We start from the raw sequence: 18316 nt of genomic DNA on the forward strand, positions 1-18316 counted from the left end.
GGAGGAACCAATGAGGAAAACAAACATCAAGTAGATTGCTTGACTCACAGTAGGCTAGATGGGCACTGATTTACTGTATACCACGCCATACAAAGTTCACACAGCCTTGTGAGCTATACAAGTCGAGTATGGACAGATGCATCCAGGAAAGCTCTTATGGCTCTTCCACTCCCACGTGGCCGAAGCAATTCCTCTGGCATTTTGGCAGTAGGAAAAGGTGTATAGAAGCAGCTGATAAACCTAGGAGCATATAGAAGCTGGAGACAGAATTGCACTGGCACCAGAAATGCTTTGCTTTGGAAATGTCAAGCTTCTGGGCGAATAGAGTCCTCAAATTATTATTCAAATTTTGGGTGAGAAGGTAAAAAATACTGTTAGCTCCTTGAAAATGTATGGTATTAAGCTTAAGACAGAAGTGGAGGTCTTGGTGGTTGTTATTCAACAGAGCTGTTTATGACCTAGGAGTGGCTTTAATGAATAAGGTGTTAGAGCTGAGAACATGAAGTTCAGAGCTAGATCCCTAACATCTTATGTGCCAGAGTGGTGCTGTGGTTCTCTCTCCTGGATAAATCTGAAAAGAAAGGGAGGAAGGAAAAGAGAAAGGGAGGGAGGGAGGGAAGGAGGGAAGGAAGGTCATGGGGGGAGAGAGAGAGAAGGGAAAAGGAGAGCAGGAAGGAATGGAGGGAGGGAGGAAGAAAAGGCATGTTTAGTATGTGAGTACATTATCATATAACTAGAAAGTGAGTGACACTGAGTGGCCTTGACTTTATATATGCATGGAGGGCATGTAACACGGATAGTCTGGGAAGCACTGGACATGCAGACAGTCATTACATTAGTGCCCTCATGACACAGAATGGGTGGCTCACATTGTAGATCCCTAAGGGAGCTTGCCTTCACCTGTCACTTGGTCAGCCTCCCACCCTCCACTAGTCTACCTGGTGCCTGCTCCTTCATACATAGCCAGCCAGCCTGGTCTACCCCAGGCAGCAGGATTGTCCCATGACACTCAGGGATAAGACTGAAAGGAACTGTTGGATGACAGCCTTGAGCCTCATCACCTAAGACCCCGAAGCCAAAATTTGTTACTTTTTTTTTTGCTTCCTGGGTTATTACTAGGGCTCAGATCCACTGCTCTTGGCAGCTATATATCTTTTTCTATTTTATTGAATAGAACAGAGAAAAACAGAGAAAGATACTTACAGACCTGCTTTGCAGCTTGTGAAGCATCCTCCCTGCAGGTGAGGAGCCAGGGGACTCAAACCTGGACTCATGTGCTTAGTATTATGTGTGCTTAACTGGGTGCACCACTGCCCAGCCTCCTGAAGCCAAAATTTGTATCCACCATGTATCCTTTGCTGCTTCGTGAATTGTGAATGTGTAAATGAATTGCCCTGGCAATCACAACACAGATGGCTCTAGAAGGTCGAAATAAAATGGAGAGCAGTGAAGTCCAACAGAATCAGGATTTGTTATCTCCATTGATAAGGTATAGGACAAGTGCATTTTTGTCCACTGTAACCACAATCTACCTCAAACCTCAGATGTCAAACACTTAAGTTTTTTTTTTTTATTTTTAACCAGAGCACTGCTCAGCTCTGGCTTATACTGAAGTTGGTGACTGAACATGGGACCTCAGAGTCTCCAGCACAAAAGTCTTTTGCAGAACCATTACGCTGTCTCCCTAGTCCCCAACACCAAACTTCTAACTCATGATTATCAAAGGAAGCAGGATGATACAATTAGGTGCCAAAGACAGAGCTCAGTGACCAAACTTATGCTTTGAATGTAGGAGGCCCTGGGTTCAACGCCCAGTTCATTGCTCCACCCCCTGCAATTAACTCGCAGCAAACAGGAATGTTGAACTCATTTTAGTAAATCCTCACCAAATACCGTATTTCCCCTGAAAGAACCTTAGGGTTTGACCCAGAAGCTAGATCAATGGGTTTTCTAGCCCTGCCCTACAATATATGGCAGCCATGTGTCCTTTTGCTTCACCTTCTCCATCTGTAAGATGGGGGACTGTGACTAGGCATGGATGAGAGTACCACATCTTCAGAGGGAGTGTCCATCAGACACTAGCTGTGATTAGCTCACGGGGCAACAAACACTTCCAGCCTCATCTTTAGCTGCTCTGCATACAGTGACTGCTGACTGTTCACCCACTAAGCAAGTCAGAGCTGGGCCTGAGCCTAGTGAGGAAAGCGGGAGGTGACCATGAGAGTGAGGTAGGTGAACACTTTCTTTCTCAAACAAACCATTTCCAAAAAGTAAAGGTGACATTCCGGTTTCTCTCGGAGTTTCACTAAAATTAAGGTTTATTGTTTCAATATACAAAAGTGTGGTGGCAGAGGAAGAAAACACTCAAGTGATAAATCTGGTTAATCCCTCTCTAAAAAAAAAAATGCCCCTCCCCTCACTGCCCTCATGCTCTGGGTGTTCAACAAATGCTGCTAGAATGGCTCACCCCTGATAAAGTCCCCAAAGATAAATGCACTCATAGTCTTGCCATAATATTTTTTTATTACAATATCCAAAAAGTTGAGTATGCAAGTTTAGGAGGTTTCAAGACTCCATCTTCAATTATAGGAATGTGCCATCTCGAGTCTGTAGAGTGAAAACTATGAAGAGGTTCAACTGGGAAGAAGAAAAAAAGAAAAAAGAAAGGAAATGCAATTCTTCATTGACATTCTGTGTGTCTTACTACCGATCATATATTCTTTTTGCAAACCCTGAAACATTTCCCTGTAAAGCAATACTATATTTAGTATTGACAGCTCCCCTTCCCCCAAAAAGATCAACTGTCTTCTTTAATCGTGTTTTTTTTTTTTGTTGTTGTTGTTGGTTTTTAGTGTCAACAAATGGCTACAGATACATAACTTGAAGAATTAAATACACCATTGTGAAATTGAAACAAGCCAAAGGGCAAGAGGAAAAGTACTAGGTGGATGGCACATCTGGGAAGGGGGGCAGGCGGGTAAATTACCCCCCTACCCCCAAAAAAAAACTGTCTTTCCAAGTCACCTCTTTCATGGACTGACTTTCAAGGACATCCTTTCTTTATTGCAAGCACAGCCCCAAAGGCACTGGACAAGTCCTCACTGCTGCCTCAACTGGTGTTGTTCCAGTATTGTTACCAACACAACACACGTGGCTGCTTCCCAAGCAGGTCTGGGGGCCGTGCTAGGGACAAGGACTGCTAGAACTGGATGCCTTTGCAGATGGTGCCAAGACACTTGTAAAGCACACTCTAGTCGGCTTAATGAGAGGCAGCTCCACCCCATACCCAGGTCTCGTTCAACGTGTGATCTGAGCAGACCAAGGCTGTTTCCAACAGAGAACCACCACGTGCACAAACTAGCCCCCTTCCACCTCCCAGTCTCTAAAGTTAGGAAGGAGGAGAGGTGTGAGTGTGCTTGGACGTGGGTGTTGGGGATGCCGGGGATGCCAAAGGGAAGGCGAGTGAAAAACAAACCAAACCAGCTGCAGTGACAGGCCAGACAAAGGAAGCCAAGAAAAGATGGACTGCAGAGCAGAGGCAGCCCCCACAGCAGGCGAGGCTAGTGCTGGCTGACTTGTGTGGCGGCAGGTCCGCTGGGCTATGGGGATGTTGAGTGTGGCACTGAAGGCCCCAGAGGGACTGTCTGTCACTGCAGTGCTCTGACGAGGTAGAGCTTCTCCCCGTGCTCACTGGTGAAGATGGGGGCCTTTTTGTAGTGTTCCACCAGTTCGTCCATGGTGTGAAACCGCCGCTGCCCAATGCAGTAGACATTGTCCACGAGCTGCACCTTGAAGTGCTTGTTCTTCCCTGATGCTTTGAGAGACACGGAGAAGTCACTGGGCTGCGGAGGAGACAAAAGGCAGGTTATGAATGGGCCACCTACACAGGAGAAGGCAGAGACCCTGACACGCACAGGGCAAGAACTGGAAATGTTACCCTCTTGGCACGGTCACTGCAACACTTCTGGCTGTCTGGGGAATTACTGCCTGCTATATTCCGTGTCCAAACCAAAACCACCTCAAGCTTCAAAAGGCAAGATCTCTGGTGTTCACAGTGACCCAGAGGCACCCCTGACTCCCTGAACAGAGAAACAGCCAACTAACTTTTCCTTCCTGCAGCTCTGGTGCTTGATGCATTTCAGTTACTTGTACACTGGAGAGTCATTGTGGAATGTGAGGCACTAGCGTTCACCTGGAGGCTCAAGAGACCTGCATTCTAAGCTACTTTTGATCATCTGGGTGTCAGCTGACCTGTGGAGTAGATAGGAAGCAGCTGCTGGATATTTGATTATCCTCAGATTTCTACCACAATCTCAAGTGAAATCAACAGAGGTTTTCTCAGTCTAAGCTATGTGGAAACATAAAATGGACACTGGAAGCTGGTTCACCCACTTTACCATGCACAAGGACATGGGAATATCATGCAAACAGGGGAAGCTTCTCAGGTGATGAAACAGTGCCCCGTTATGTCTTTCCCTGTCCCTCTCTCTTTCATCCTCTACCTGAAAAAAAGAAAAGAAAATCAGCCAGAAGCAGCAGAATCATACAGGCATGAAGCTTCAGCAGGAAATCATAAATAGCATAAAAATGTTCAGAGCAGTGGAATAACTTTGGTTACATTCCAAAAGTGGTCCAAAATCATCTAGAAGGGGGAATGTGACATAGTAACACATGTACAGCTCTTATTGAGAAATGCTTACTTTCTGTGATGTCATTAGTACTTTTTTATACAAATATATTTTATTTTATTTATTTTTTGCATCCAGGGTTATTGCTGGAGCTTAGTGCCTCCACTGCTCCTAGAGGCCATTATTTTCCATTTTGTTGCCATTGCTGCTGTTTTTGGATAGGACAGAGAGAAATCGAGAGAGGAGGGGAGACAAGAGAGGGAGAGAGGAAGACAGACACCTGCAGACCTGCTTCACCACTTGTGAAGTGACCCCCATACAGGTGGGGAGCCGGGGGCTCAAACTGGAATCCCTAATGGGGGTCCCTGCACTTTGTGCCATGTGCACTTAACCTGCTGCACTACCACCTGACTCCCCCCCAAATATATTTTAATTCTCTCTTTTTTTGTGTCTCCAGGGTTATCACTGGGGCTCAGTGACGGCACTATAAATCCACTACTCCTGGTGGCCATTTTTTTTCCATTTTACTGATTAGGACAGAAAGAAATCAAGATGGGGATAGACACAAGACTTGTTTCACTGCTTGTGAAGTGTCCCCCCTCCAGGTGGGGAGTGGGGGCTCAAACCCGGATCCTAGTGCAGGTACTTGCGCTTCATACTCTGTGTGCTTAACTGGATGTGTCACCACCAAGTCCCTTAACTCTCTTGATTTTTATTAGAATTGGTCTCTTAGTTCACTGACACTGAATAAGGAGTGTTCCCAGGGAAAACAGATTTGACCACTGCAATTGGCAATGATTTACTGAACATGAGTGACATAGCAGGCAGGTGGTAGCATGGACCTGTGCAGGTGTGGGAGTACACAGGCCTGTATGTGGTTCCTGCCCTCAGCAGGTACACAAGGCGATAGGTGTGTTGGTGCAAACCAGGGTGTGGCCTCTGAGAACAATGAGGCTGGCTAGGCTTACTTGACCGTGAGTGTGTAAGGGGAATGAGCAATACTCAAAGGCAGCTTGCAAAGACTCTCTGCTGGGATAGCAAGCTAGCTGGCTCGGCTGCTAAACTTGCTTTGTCATGGACATGACTCAGGCTTGAGTCCGTCTCCCACCACACTGAGGGAAGCTTTGGTGCCGGGTTGTCTTTTTATCTGAAAAAGTCAGTCTGGACTGGTAACGTACAGGTGATGACCCACCCAACCACCTCCAAGAAAAGAAAAAGAAGTAAAAGAAAAGACAAAAGGGAAGTAAAGGAAAGGGAAGGAGGAATCTGCTAGGCAGGTGTTTTCCCTCCACACATCTTGAGCATAGACTGCAAACCCTTCTTGGGGAATTACTTCTACATGCTGCACATGACTGTCAAAGGTCAGGTCACACACACACACATACACTCTCTCTCTCTCTTTCCACCAAGGTCCTCTAAGGAGAAGATACTTGAGCTCATCTTCCAGCCACTAGCTTGTACACAAGCAAGATGTGCCTGCCCAGTGTCAAGCGGAGTCAAACTGAGGATGCCTCCATCTGTCCAGGGCTCCAGTTATCTCTCACTTCATGGTCTTGAAGGCTAGATGGCAACACTGTACCCCTGACTAGCAGAGAATTCAGCCGTAGCCTGGCCCCACCCCTAGTTTCCTCATACCTCTTGCCGTGTGTGTGTGTGTGTGTGTGTGTGTGTGTGTGTGTGTGTGTGTGTGTAGTAACAAGCACATTTCAAAGTATCCCTGGCTAGCAGAGAATCCAGCTATAGCCTGGCCCCACCCCTAGTTTCCTCATACCTCTTGCTGTGTGTGTGTGTGTGTGTGTGTGTGTGTGTGTGTGTGTGTGTGTGAGTGAGAGAGAGAGAGTGTGTGTGTGTGTGTGTGTGTGAGAGAGAGAGAGAGAGAGAGAGAGACAGAGAGAGAGATAAAGTAATAAGCACATTTCAAAGAAATGCCAAGAAGGTCTGTGAGTTTGTTCCAATGCTACTTTAAATGGAGTGACTGTCAGATCACTGACAGTTAAACCTAATTCATGGACCACCTCCTCAGCCCCCTCACTTTTTATTTTTAAGACATATATACTGTTTATATGAGAGAGGGATATTAACAGGGATGCTAAGAGTGGGGATGGGGGGAGAGAAACAGAATGCCACTCTGGCATACATGACCCCAGAATTCAACCTGGGACCTCATGCTTGAGAGTCTAATCCTTGTGGTCCAGGAGGTGGAGCAGTGGCTAAAGCATTAAGACCCTCAAGCATGAGGTCCTGAGTTCTCTCTCCAGTAGTACATGTACCAGAGGGATGTCTGTTTCTTTCTCTCTCCTCCTATCTTTCTCATCAGTCAGTAAATAAAAATCTCGGGCTGGGTGATGGCACACCTGGTTGAGCGCACATTACAAGTGTGCAAGGACCCAGGTTCAAGTCCCTGGTCCCCACCCGTAGGGGGACAGCTTCATGAGTGGTGAAGCAGTGCTGCAGGTGTCTCTCTTCCTCTCTATCCAACCCTTTCCCTTCTATTTCTGGCTGTCTCTATCCAATAAGTAAAGATAATAAAAAAAACTATTAAAAACATCAATAAATAAAATCTTTAAAAAAAGAGAGAATTCCATGCTTTATCCACTGTGCCACTGCCCCCACCCCCTAGCCCTAGGACATACCTATAGTTATGGCTACTGTTGAAGGTACAGAGATACCAAGCCAAGTGAAACAGTGGAAGAGAGAAACTGGTGCCACCATGCATGCGCCATACGGGTCTTTCAAAGACTTTAGTGCTAAAATACTATTTACTTGACCCAGTTTTTAAACATCTCCAATATGACTTTGAATATCTGAGGAGATCAAAACCTTCTCTATCTAGCAGATGCCAGTAATCCCACATGAACTCAATGTACATGTTTACATAAAGGGTAGCTTCTGGTCTAATGAAACTTTTCTGAAAACATCTCTGCATATTATTATGGAGAAGTGATCTATTTTTGACAGAATTTCTTTCTTCAGTTAGAAAGAATTACCCTTCAGTAGTGGGTGGTTACCTTAACTCCCCCTGTAATGCCTGCAGGGCTGAACAAAGGGTGTTTGGAACCCCAATGGCAGCTGTGACAAGCCTGAGGTCATCAAAGGTACAACCCCAGGAGGACAGGGGCAAGCAGGCCCCCCCCAGCTCTGCTCTCCACTGCTTTGGTTGGCAGCTAATTTCTAGGCACACTGAAAATCTACATGTAAAGTCTGGATAACCAAACAGCAAGTTAATGTGATGACCAGTTCTTGAAGTTCCAGTGGGGTGCTAGGGATTAACAAGATGACAATGACCATCCACATGCACCCCTCATGCGCCGACTTGGTCTTTAGGAGGGGGTAAGGGGAGCAAGCACAAAGCACAGGGCCCCTGTGTGATCTATTAATCATGAGGTCAGGTCTGAAGGCTTCCCAGCAGCAGATGGGGCCAGCATGAGGCTTCATGGGAGGGTGTGAGTCCATGAGATGGGTAGGGGGGAGAGAGAATAAGGGGAGGGAAGCTACATGGCATGGTATTATTATTATTATTATTATTATTATTATTATTATTATTATTATTATAATACTTCACAGTTACTGCATTTTTACAAATATACCAAAAGTCTGTGCAAACCCTATGTGGAGCAGCAAATTGTGGCATGGCATGGGCAAGCACCTTTTTTTTTTCCCTCTCCCAACAGCATTCATTTCCTGTCTCGGAGTCACATTTAATCAAAGTTATTTACAGGCATAGGGAGACAGCATTATGGTTCTGCAAAAGACTTTCATGCCTGAGGCTCTGAGGTCCCAAGTTCAATCCTCAGCACCACCATCAGCCAGAGGTGAGCAGTGTTCTGATGAAGTAAATAAAATAAAAATAAGTAAATAAAAGGGTGATCCAGGAGGTGGCACAATGGATAAAGCACTGAACTCTCAAGCATGAAGTCCCGAGTTCAACCCCCAGCAGCACATGTAACAGTGTGATGTCTGGTTCTTTATCTCCTCCTATCATTCTCATAAATAAATAAATAAAATATTAAAAATAAATGAATGAATGAATAAATAAATAAATACAAGGAACACACAAGGGTGACCTGCATCTCATCACAAGGAATATGCTAGAAACACAAATTCCTTGTCTGCCTCATACTCTACCTAGGGTTGAGCCCATTCCCTATCACTTGAAGGAAGCTTTGTTGCTGTGGTCTGTCTCTCCCTTGCCTCTCCTTCTATTTAGTAAAGAAATCTTAATGAGCAAACAAACATAAATGCCAATTTTTATGCCTCAGACCTCATGAATCAGGAACTCTGCAGGAAGAATCCACTAATAGGCTACAATTGGATTCTTGTAAACCTAGAAAGTTGATGGTGGGGCCGGGTGGTGGCACACCTGGTTGAGTGCATGTCACAATGTGCAAGGACCCAGGTTCAAGTCCCCGGTCCCTACCTGCAGGGGGGGTGGGGTGGGGGAAGCTTTGTGAGTGATAAAGCAGTGCTGTCAGTGTCTCTATCTCCCCTTTCCCTTTCCATTTCTGGCTGTTTTTATCCAATAAATAAAGATTAAAAAGAAGTTTAATGGTGAAAATTGGAGAAAAAAAACACACAAACACTCAGGAAGAAATTATAGCTCGTGTATTCTGTTCTTTCCTGGTTAAATACTTTTATTGGGGGGGGCAGGGAGAGGGGTAGGGAGATACTTAGTGAAGTGTATGTCCTGCTGTGCACGGGGCCCAGGTTTGAGCCCTGGCACAAGGGCAGTGCTACAGCACCGGGGAGCTCTGAATTTGAATTATTTAGTAAATAAACAAGGACTGAAACACCATTTTCAGTGGGCCAGTATATACAATAAATCAGACCTCTTAAGATAGTCTTTCCCCTGGGGCACACTTGGTGGAGAGCACAGATGATCATGTGCCCTGGTGTCCCCCACATGTAGGAGTGGAGGGTCTGGGGCGAGAAGCCTCAAGAAGTGAAGCCGTGCTGATGCGGTTCTCCTCTTTCCCTCTCTATCTCAATGTCTCTATCAAAAAGAAAAGAAATGAAAGGAGGGAGGGCCCTCTGGGGGTGGTAGATTTGTTGTGCAGGCACCAACCCCCAGCAATAACCCTGGTGGCAATAAAGACAAACAAACAAAAAACTATTTTCTCTACTGGAAGCAAATGTGTGATGTGACTAAATTCTAGTGCATATGTGTGATGTGACTAAACTTCTATGAACATATAAATACAAGAGAGTAAGTACACTCTTTGAAATCATTAAAGTCTTATACAGCAAAATGGGTTTTCTGCTCCAGACACTAGTGTGAGTGATGACCTGTCACTTTCTGAACCTTCCTTTCAAGGGTGGGAGATGAAATAACTGGGAAAACAAAATGCCAACAACATTGGGGTCAGGTGGTGGTGCACGTGGTCCCCCCCTGCAGGGGGAAAGCTTTGAGAGTGGTGCAGTGGCGTTGCAGGTCTCTGTCTGTCTGTCTCTCTATCCTCTCAATTTCTGGCTGTCATTAGCCAATAAATAAAGACAAAAAAAAATTAAGTCTTCAAAAAAAAAAAGATGTTACAAAATACCAACAACATTTAGGAACTATAGTTGCTGGTTATTCTTAATCTCAAGTGCAACTTTTAAATCATAAGCACAGGAGAAGCTCGGACAACTAAGAAAAAATTTATGTTGAGTACATGGAATGTTGAATCTTCTAAGTGGAATGGGCTATGGATGAGCAGGTGGAGGCATTAAGGTGGAATTGAAATTATACTGTTTTGGGGGCCACATGGTTGCTCAGTCAGTACAGTACACACGTGTACTGTGTGCAAGGACCCAGGTCCAAGGCCATGTTTTCCACCTGCAGGGGGGAAAGCTTCAGGTGAAACAGTGTTGCAGGTGTCTCTCCTTTTTTTTTTTTTTTAAAAAAAGTATTTATTTTTTCTTTTGTTGCCCTTGATTTTTAATTGTTGTTATACTTATTATTGTTGATATTGATGTCGTCTTTGTTAGATAGGACAGAGAAAAATGGGGGGGGAGACAGAGAGGGACAGAGAAAGATAGACACCTGCAGACTTCTTTCACAGCCTGTGAAACGACCTCCCTGCAGGTGCGGAGCCGGGGGGCTTGAGGCAGGATCCTTCCGCCAGTCCTTGCTTTCTGCACCATGTGCGCTTAACCTGCTGCGCTACTGCCCAACTCCCTCTCCTTCTCTCCTTATCACTCTTTCCCTCTCTCTCAAAGGGGAAAAATGATATTATTTAATCTTTAGTTGGTATGGACAAATGACAACTTTAGGTAGGTAAGGACAGCAAGGAAGGAAGACACAGAAGCTAAAAGAACAAACAAGTGAGGTATTCAGAACAAGAAAGAAAGCCAAAAGAAGTGACCTGTTTGTACACTTTTAGGGCCAGTAAAAGAGCTCACTTGGGTACTGCTATGTCATACTTGATTCCAGCCTCCACTACACTGAAGGAAACTTCAGTGCTATGGTCTCTTTCTTTCACTGCTTTCTCTGTCTCTATGTTTAAAAAAAAGTCTTACAGAGACCTCTAAAGTACCCAGTACTTCACCAAAACTGGCTATCACAGAATAATGTGGGTAATGTTTTTCTTGGTTTTTCCTGAAACAGGTATCTCTCTATAAGAGTGGTTTCCTAGGGACAGAGTTGGGTGCTTTTTTTTTTTTTTTTACTTTTCAAAACAGACAAATCCTAAATATTCCCCAACAGTGTCATCGTCAAGCAGAAGTCTAACCTAGTTATACTGAAATCACTTGAGATATTAAGAAAAAAAAATGATGCATTTCCTGAAAATACACACTCACTGAGTCACCGGGCTAATTTCCAGGGCAGGTGTCCTATGATAACCTCAATCAAAAAAAGGACCCAGGTCCAGAGGCTGTGAGAAAGAAGAAGGAAATAAAATGAAGATTCCCTGAGACCTGCAGGAGTGCTGACCCCGTCTAGAAGCACTCCATCCCTTGTACATCATGATGTGTTAGATAATGAACCTAAGACCTCACACTGACCTTGTGGAGGGTTTTGAAAGCCTGACTCTCATCTAAAAATACCCAAAGGAGGGAGGCTTGAGGGGTTGGGGGGAGTGGCGACAATGGAGGAAAAGAGACAGAGAGATATGGGCAAGAGGCAGAGGTGGCAGATTGCAGAGAAGAAATAAGCAATGGCTTTGTTTGGTTCATCCATCTAGACAAATCCTCAGAAACTATACAGATGACAGCAAAGGACAGACAGACTTGGCTGTGGCAAGAGAAACAGCAGCCTTGGCCTGGTCCTGCTCTCAGGAGAGAAGCCACAGCCATCGTGCCTTTGGGTCCTTGCAGCATCCATGTGACATGGGACAAGCACAGTAGCAGCAGAAAGCACCACATGCCGTAGCCTAGGACAAGCACTCTACCTCTCTGTGTCTCTCTATAAAAAGAAAGGGGGGGGAGAATAATTAGATGTGATATTTTGCCAGGAAATGATGAACTCTAGTGGCTGCGTCAGAAAATCTCAAGAGATCAGATTTCAACAGAGGCCAGTGCATTTGGCCAAGTACATCTGAGCCCACCATCGGGTTCAGGAGCTGCTGACACCACAACAGGGTCCAGTTTCCACCACCCCAATGCTCCTTTGCCTTAGAGAGGAACAAGTCACCGCTGCCTCTCTACAGCAGGAAGGCACTACTTTGGCCCTGAGTAAGCATTTACTGTGACCACAAACTTTTTAGAGGATGATACAGTCTGTAGTACCTATTTACCAGCCCTTGTGTTTGGAAAGTTAGACTGAAGTTAGCTAGAATCAACAAAGTACATTCCTTATGGACTGACTGTATTAATGAAACTCAAACTTGGGGCATGGTGTGTGGTGGGGGTGCCTGACTGTGTAGAAGGAGTATTGGCAAAGAGGTCTATAATATTGGTTGGATATTGCCTTTGTTCTTCTTTTTTGCCACTAGGGTTGTTGATGGGGCTTGGTGTTTGCATGGCTTCACCATGTCCAATTTTTTTTTTCTTGTTTCTTTCTCCTTCTTTTTAATAGAGGGTGAGAGGCAGAGGGAGAGGGAGGAGAGATACCTGCAGCACTGCTCTACAGCAGTGAAGCTGCATGAAGCTTCCCCTCTGCAGGTGTGGATCAGGGGTTGAACTCAAGTCTTCATGCATGGTGATGTGTTCGCTTTGAGTGAACCACTGGCCTGCTGGTTGAGTAATTCCCAAAGCACACGTGACAAGGTTCTTGTGAATCTGGCTCAGTTCTTTCAGTGAGGCCACACACACTGAACACAAGCCCCCAGCTGTCTAGAGCTGGACTCAGACCCACTGCCAGTCAGGCTGACTCCTACACAGACCTATTTTTGTAGAGATCTATCTCTTTTTTCTCTTGATCCTGTTCTTAAGGGATTGACTAACCTCTCAGGGATGAAAGTGGTGCTGTGTGCAGCAGAAATGACCTTGGGAGTATGAGATTTGAAAAGGAAAAACCATCCAACCCACAAGAGCCCAGAACCCAGATGTCCAGTTGCCTGAGGCCCTCAGACCTAGAGAGGAAAGAAAGACAGGTCCTAGAGGGGTCACTAGGAAGGTGGGAGCTATGGAGAGAGGAAGGAAAAAAATAATTACTTGGATAGTGCACTACTTTGCTATGTGTGTAAGACCCAGGTCTGAGCTCAGTCCCAAAGCACTGAAGCAAGCTTTAGAGCTATGGTTTCTCTCTCTCTCTCTCTCTCTCTCTCTGAAAAATATTAGCCCAGAGAGATGAAGCTCCAGAGATGACCAAGAGGAAATAAATACATACATTAAAAAAAAAAAAAAAGTAGACAAGCAGCCTGGGAAGTGGCCCAGTGGAAAAGGGTTCAATCCTGACCACTGCATGTGCCAGAATGGTGGTCTGGTTTCTCTCTAATGAAAACAAATCCATATTAAAAAAGTGAAGCAGATGGGGGTCCAGGCAGTGGTATACCTGGTTGAGTGCACATGTTACAATGTGGAAGGTGGATTAGAGGTTCGAGCCCCTGGTCCCCACCTGCAACTGGAAAGCTTTGCAAGTGGTGAAGCAGTGTTGCAGGTGTCTCTCTTTCTCTCTCCCTATCTCCCTCTTCCACCACAATTTCTGGCTGTCTCTATCCAGTAAATAAAGATAATAATAATTAAAAAAAAGTGAAGCAGATGGGTGGTGCACCCAGTTAAGTGCACAAATTACAGTGCACAAGGACCCAGCTCCAAACCCCCAATCCCCACCTGTAGGGGGAAAGCTTCAGTGCAGTGAAGGAGGGCTGCAGGTGTCTGCCTCTCTCCCTATCTCCCCCATCCCTCTTGATTTCTGGCTGTCTATCTAGTAAATAAAGAACATTAAAAAAAAAAGTGAAGCAGATTGGTGGTGCACCTGGTTACATACATTCAGTGCACAAGGACCCAAGGTTCAAAGCCCTGATACTATACCTGAAGGAGGGAAGCTTCAGGAGTAGTGAAGCAAGGCTGCAGGTGTCTGTCTCTCTATCTTCTTCTCCCCTCTCAATTTCTCTGTCTCTATCCAATAAATAAATAAATGGGAAGCAGAGAATCCTGCGGTAGCAGCAGGTTACCTCCAGGTGGCACGAAAAGCAAACACGGGATCCCCGGTTCTGTTCGAGATCCCCGGTTCTATTCGAGCCCCGGCTCCTCACCTGCAGGGGAGTCACTTTACAGGCAGTGAAGCAGGTCTGCAGGTGCTATCTTTCTCTCCCCTCTCTGTCTTCCCCTTCTCTCTCCATTTCTCTCTGTCCTATCTAACAATGATGGCATCAATAACAACAATAATAATAACTACAACAATAAAAAACAGGGGCAACAAGAGGGAAAATAAATAAATAGAAAAATAAATGGGAAGCAGACCTAAGCCCATGCCAGAGTAGCATCCTGGCAGGCCTAGCAGGTGAGTTCCAAGTACCCTGGCTATTCTCAGGGCACCCAGGCCCCGGCTGGCATGCACAAAGCATGCTCGGTCCCCCGGGCACTCACCGAGGACTCGCTGTCCCTGACGAGGAAGTCGCCCTCCACGCCGCGCTGGTTGAGCGCGCACTCGGCCTGGTGGCGCGTCACGCCGCCGTAGTACCACTCTCTGCCCGCGAAGCGGCCGCTGCGCGCCGGGCCTGTGGGGCCGAGCTGCGGGGAGGGCGCGGGCTGTAGCCCCGGCCCGTCGCTCAGCACCACCACGTAGTTCTTGGGCACCAGGCCCACCTGACCCCGGGCATTCTTGCATTTCCACCACTCGGGGTCGTTCTCGGGCTTCTCGATCACCTCCATGGTCTCGCCCTTGTCGAAGTTGAGCTCCTCGTCGGTGACCGAACTGAAGGGGTACAGGGTCTGCACCAGGTGCAGTGCGCGCCCATTGCTCAGGGGGGCGCCCCTGCGGAGGCCCGGGAGGCCGGGGGGCTCGGCAGCCGCCTCGTCCGCCTCCTCCAGCACATAGTTGGACGGGAACCAGCCCACCTGGCCGCCACAGCTGCCGCGCCACCAGCCGTCGCTGCACTTCTCCATGACTGTGACGCGCGCGCCCTTGACCAGCGACAGCTCGTCCTCGCGCTCCGCAGCGTAGGCGAACTTGACCAGCGCGGGGATGCTCAGGTCGTAGATGCGGTCGGCGCCCCCGTTGGCGGGGTACTCGGCGTCTGTGCTGGGCGTAGGGGAGGCGTCCCGGGCGCTGGCCTTCCGCTTGGCCTTGCCGAGACCTGTGGGGACACAGCAGTGGCTCAGCTGCAGCAGGTTCAGCGAGGCGCCACCCTGCCCCCGTCCATGCAGCATGGGGGGGGGGAGACAGCAGGTGTAGCGGGATGCCATCCTGCCTATCCAAGCAACAGGGGGGGAGGGGAGGGTAGTGGGTACCAGCTGCAGCAGGTGCACCAGGGCGCCACCCAGGCCCCATCCATACAGCACAAAAGAGGGCACAGTGGGTACCAGTTGCAGCAGGTGCAGTGGGATGCAACCCTGCCCCCCCATCCACGCAACAGAGGAGGGGACACAGCAGGTGCAGCGGGACACCACCCTGCTCCCTGTCCATGCAAGGTGGGGGTTTGGTATGCAGCAGGGGGCACAGCAGGCACCAGCTACAGCAGACATATCAGGATGCCACCCTGCCTCCATCCAGGCAATACAGGAGGAGGCACAACAGGGGCTCAGTGGGCATTGGCTGCAGCAGGTCACCCACAGGGTTCACCCAGGAGCACAGCACCACCTGCAAAGTGGCTACAAACGAAGCCACTAAGTCTGATCTCTTTCTCTGCAAAAGAATTCTAGAGACAGGAAATTCAGTTTCTCCTCTGACAGCAATGCACTCCATCTCTCTCTCTCTAAGTTAATTGTTCTTATTGCCTCCAGGGTTACTGCTGGGGCTTGGTGCCAGCACTAGAATCTACCACTCGTAGTGGCTATCCATGCCTCTTTCTTTCTTTCTTTCTTTTTCTCTTTCTATTATACTAGACAGGATAGAAAGAAATTGAGGGGGAAGAGGAGATAGAGAGGGAGAGAGAAAGAGAGACACCTGCAGACCTACTTCACTGCTTGGGAAGCCTCCCCCCTGCAGGTGGAGAGCTAAGGACTCACCCCTGGGTCCTCATATATGATAATATATGCACTTAACCAGCTGTACCACTGCCTACCCCACCCTGTGCATTCTTGTAAATGCACACAGATTCAACAAATGAACTAAGTATGACCTTTTGGCATATTTCTCCTATGAAACAGAAACAAAGACAAAGCATCACTCTGGAACATGTGATGTCAGAACTCAGGACCTCATGCCTGAATGCTCTTTATCCACTGCTCCAGCTCCGGGACCCCAGCACACTCCATGTGAGATCTTGGGGTACACACATTCCACCTCCTGCCCTATCCCACACAGCCTCCTTCAGCCAGCTTGCCTCCTCAACCACTCCTGGGACACTCAGTGCCCTCCCAGAGCTGACCACAGCCTGGCATTCTCACTGGACAGAAACTAACTCCTTTCACTTCCTTGTGTTTGCAATTCTTCTTTTGGATTGGAAGTCATTTCCCACAGCAACTTGTGACAAGTGAGCAGGTGCATATCAGCTAGAGCCCGGCTGGCCCCAACTACAGTGAAGGAAGTGTGCATGCTATGGTGTCTTTGTCTGCCTTTCTATCTGAAAAAGACAGCGTGGAATGGTGAAGGCCCAGCGATGATAACCATGAAGTCATTTTAATGGCTCATGATTGAGAACTAGCCTCTCTCAGGGAGGGGTGCTACACCTTGTGTGGGCATCCCAGCCCTGGCTGGCTCTTTGAGTCCATGTTCTGGGATTTCCCTAAACACTTCCCCCTTTAGGCCCATTTCAGAATTCACTGGCCAGTGTGAGCTTTGCAGAGGAGGCATTTCCAACAGCCAAACAGCACAGCAACAAAATATCCTTGTTCCCTCCACTTGCACTCTGTCCCCCAGGTCTAAGGACTGGCACCACATAGGAAACCCAGGCATGGGGCCAGGTGATGCCTCACCTGGTAGAGAGCACATGCTACCACCATGCCAGGGACCAAATCTCTGGGCCCCACCTGTGGCAGGTTCACAAGCCGTGGAGCAGTGCTGCAGATGTCTTTTCCTCTCTCTCTCTCCCTCCCACACACCCACCTCTCTAATCCTCTATCAGAAAGAGAGAGAGAGAGAGAGAAAGGGAGGGAGGGAGGAAGGGAGAAAGGGAGACAGACAGAGGGTGGGGGAATAGCCATTGGAAGTGGCAAAGCAAGAGAGAGAAGTAGCCATTGGAAGTGGCAAAGCATGGTTCAGCCACTGAGCCCTAGCCATAACCCAGGTGGCAGGTCCCATCTCCACCTTTCTGGAGTTCCCAGTGGTCTGCCTCAGTGGGCATAAGCTGAAATGATGTGCTTTTCTCCCACCCAACAGCACAGAGTTGATTTGGTGTTTCTCTTTTCTTTTTTTTTTCTTTTTTTTTTTTTTTTTGCTGTTTCATAAAGCTTGGTTGGAAGACTGTCCTAGGGGAAACTGTCTAGAAGGCAATCACCAGAAACAGCTGCCATAGGTGAGGCTAAGTAACACATTTGTGCAAAGTAGTGGCTTCCCCTACAGTCTGCTCAATCCTGTGTACACTGCAACACCTTTGCACACAGGGAACATAAAGAAGGGGTGGGGGTAGGGAGGTGAACAAGGTGCCTGAAATGTTCAAGTGACCACACTTTAACTTATACACTTATGACCCAATTCTGAGAAGATCTCAGTTCTCTTATCCTTGCAAACAGAAGACTGTGGTGTTTCAGAGCTAGATGCTCTCACGTAAGAGATGGGCGTGGCTGTCCCTTTAAAGGTTAGTCACCATCTGTGTGAGGAGCTTTACCTGCATTTAACAGCAGTGGGAAAATAATACGAGCACCCTCAGGAACTGCATTGCTTCCTCTGTGAGGAGACAAGAGTCATCTGAAGAGGTCAACAGCTGAGCTGGGCTTAAAGGCAAACTAACCCTGTCAGCTCTTGTGCTGATTTCCTGGCGTCAAGCTATTTATTGGCTCGCTCCTCCTGAGTAACAGGTTCACTGATGGTAATCAGCACATTTTTAACTTTCTGGAATAAAATCACATACATTAAAGACTGCATTCTAATAAAAGTTCCAGTGTGTCATACATTATTAATGTGAGTGATTTTAAAGTCAAAATCTTTTATATCCTCCTTTGGAGATAAAGAGGTATTGTAACAGATGACTTTAAAATGTGCTCTGTCCCGGGGGAGATAACATAAT

General features: G+C 47.2%; 1 protein-coding gene across 6 annotated transcripts in view; it reads right to left on the reverse strand.

The window, feature by feature from the left end:
• Nucleotides 1–2500: 2500 nt before the first annotated feature.
• The window catches only part of NCK2 (NCK adaptor protein 2), a 125620-nt gene continuing 109804 nt past the window's right edge, over nt 2501–18316 (reverse strand). For 3 of the 6 annotated variants that reach the window (XM_060187615.1, XM_060187614.1, XM_060187617.1), the window contains 3 exons: nt 14577–15286; nt 11406–11479; nt 3714–3842 (listed from right to left, as the gene is read on the reverse strand). In XM_060187615.1, the coding sequence (XP_060043598.1) occupies nt 11454–11479; nt 14577–15286 (736 nt within the window). In that variant the 3' untranslated portion in view covers nt 3714–3842; nt 11406–11453. Of the gene's footprint in view, nt 3843–11405; nt 11480–14576; nt 15287–18316 lie in introns of all 6 variants that reach the window. The other 3 variants (XM_060187613.1, XM_060187612.1, XM_060187616.1) reach the window with 2 other exon arrangements.

The sequence above is a fragment of the Erinaceus europaeus genome, chromosome 3, assembly GCF_950295315.1.
Source record: "Erinaceus europaeus chromosome 3, mEriEur2.1, whole genome shotgun sequence".
NCBI lineage: Eukaryota > Metazoa > Chordata > Mammalia > Eulipotyphla > Erinaceidae > Erinaceus > Erinaceus europaeus.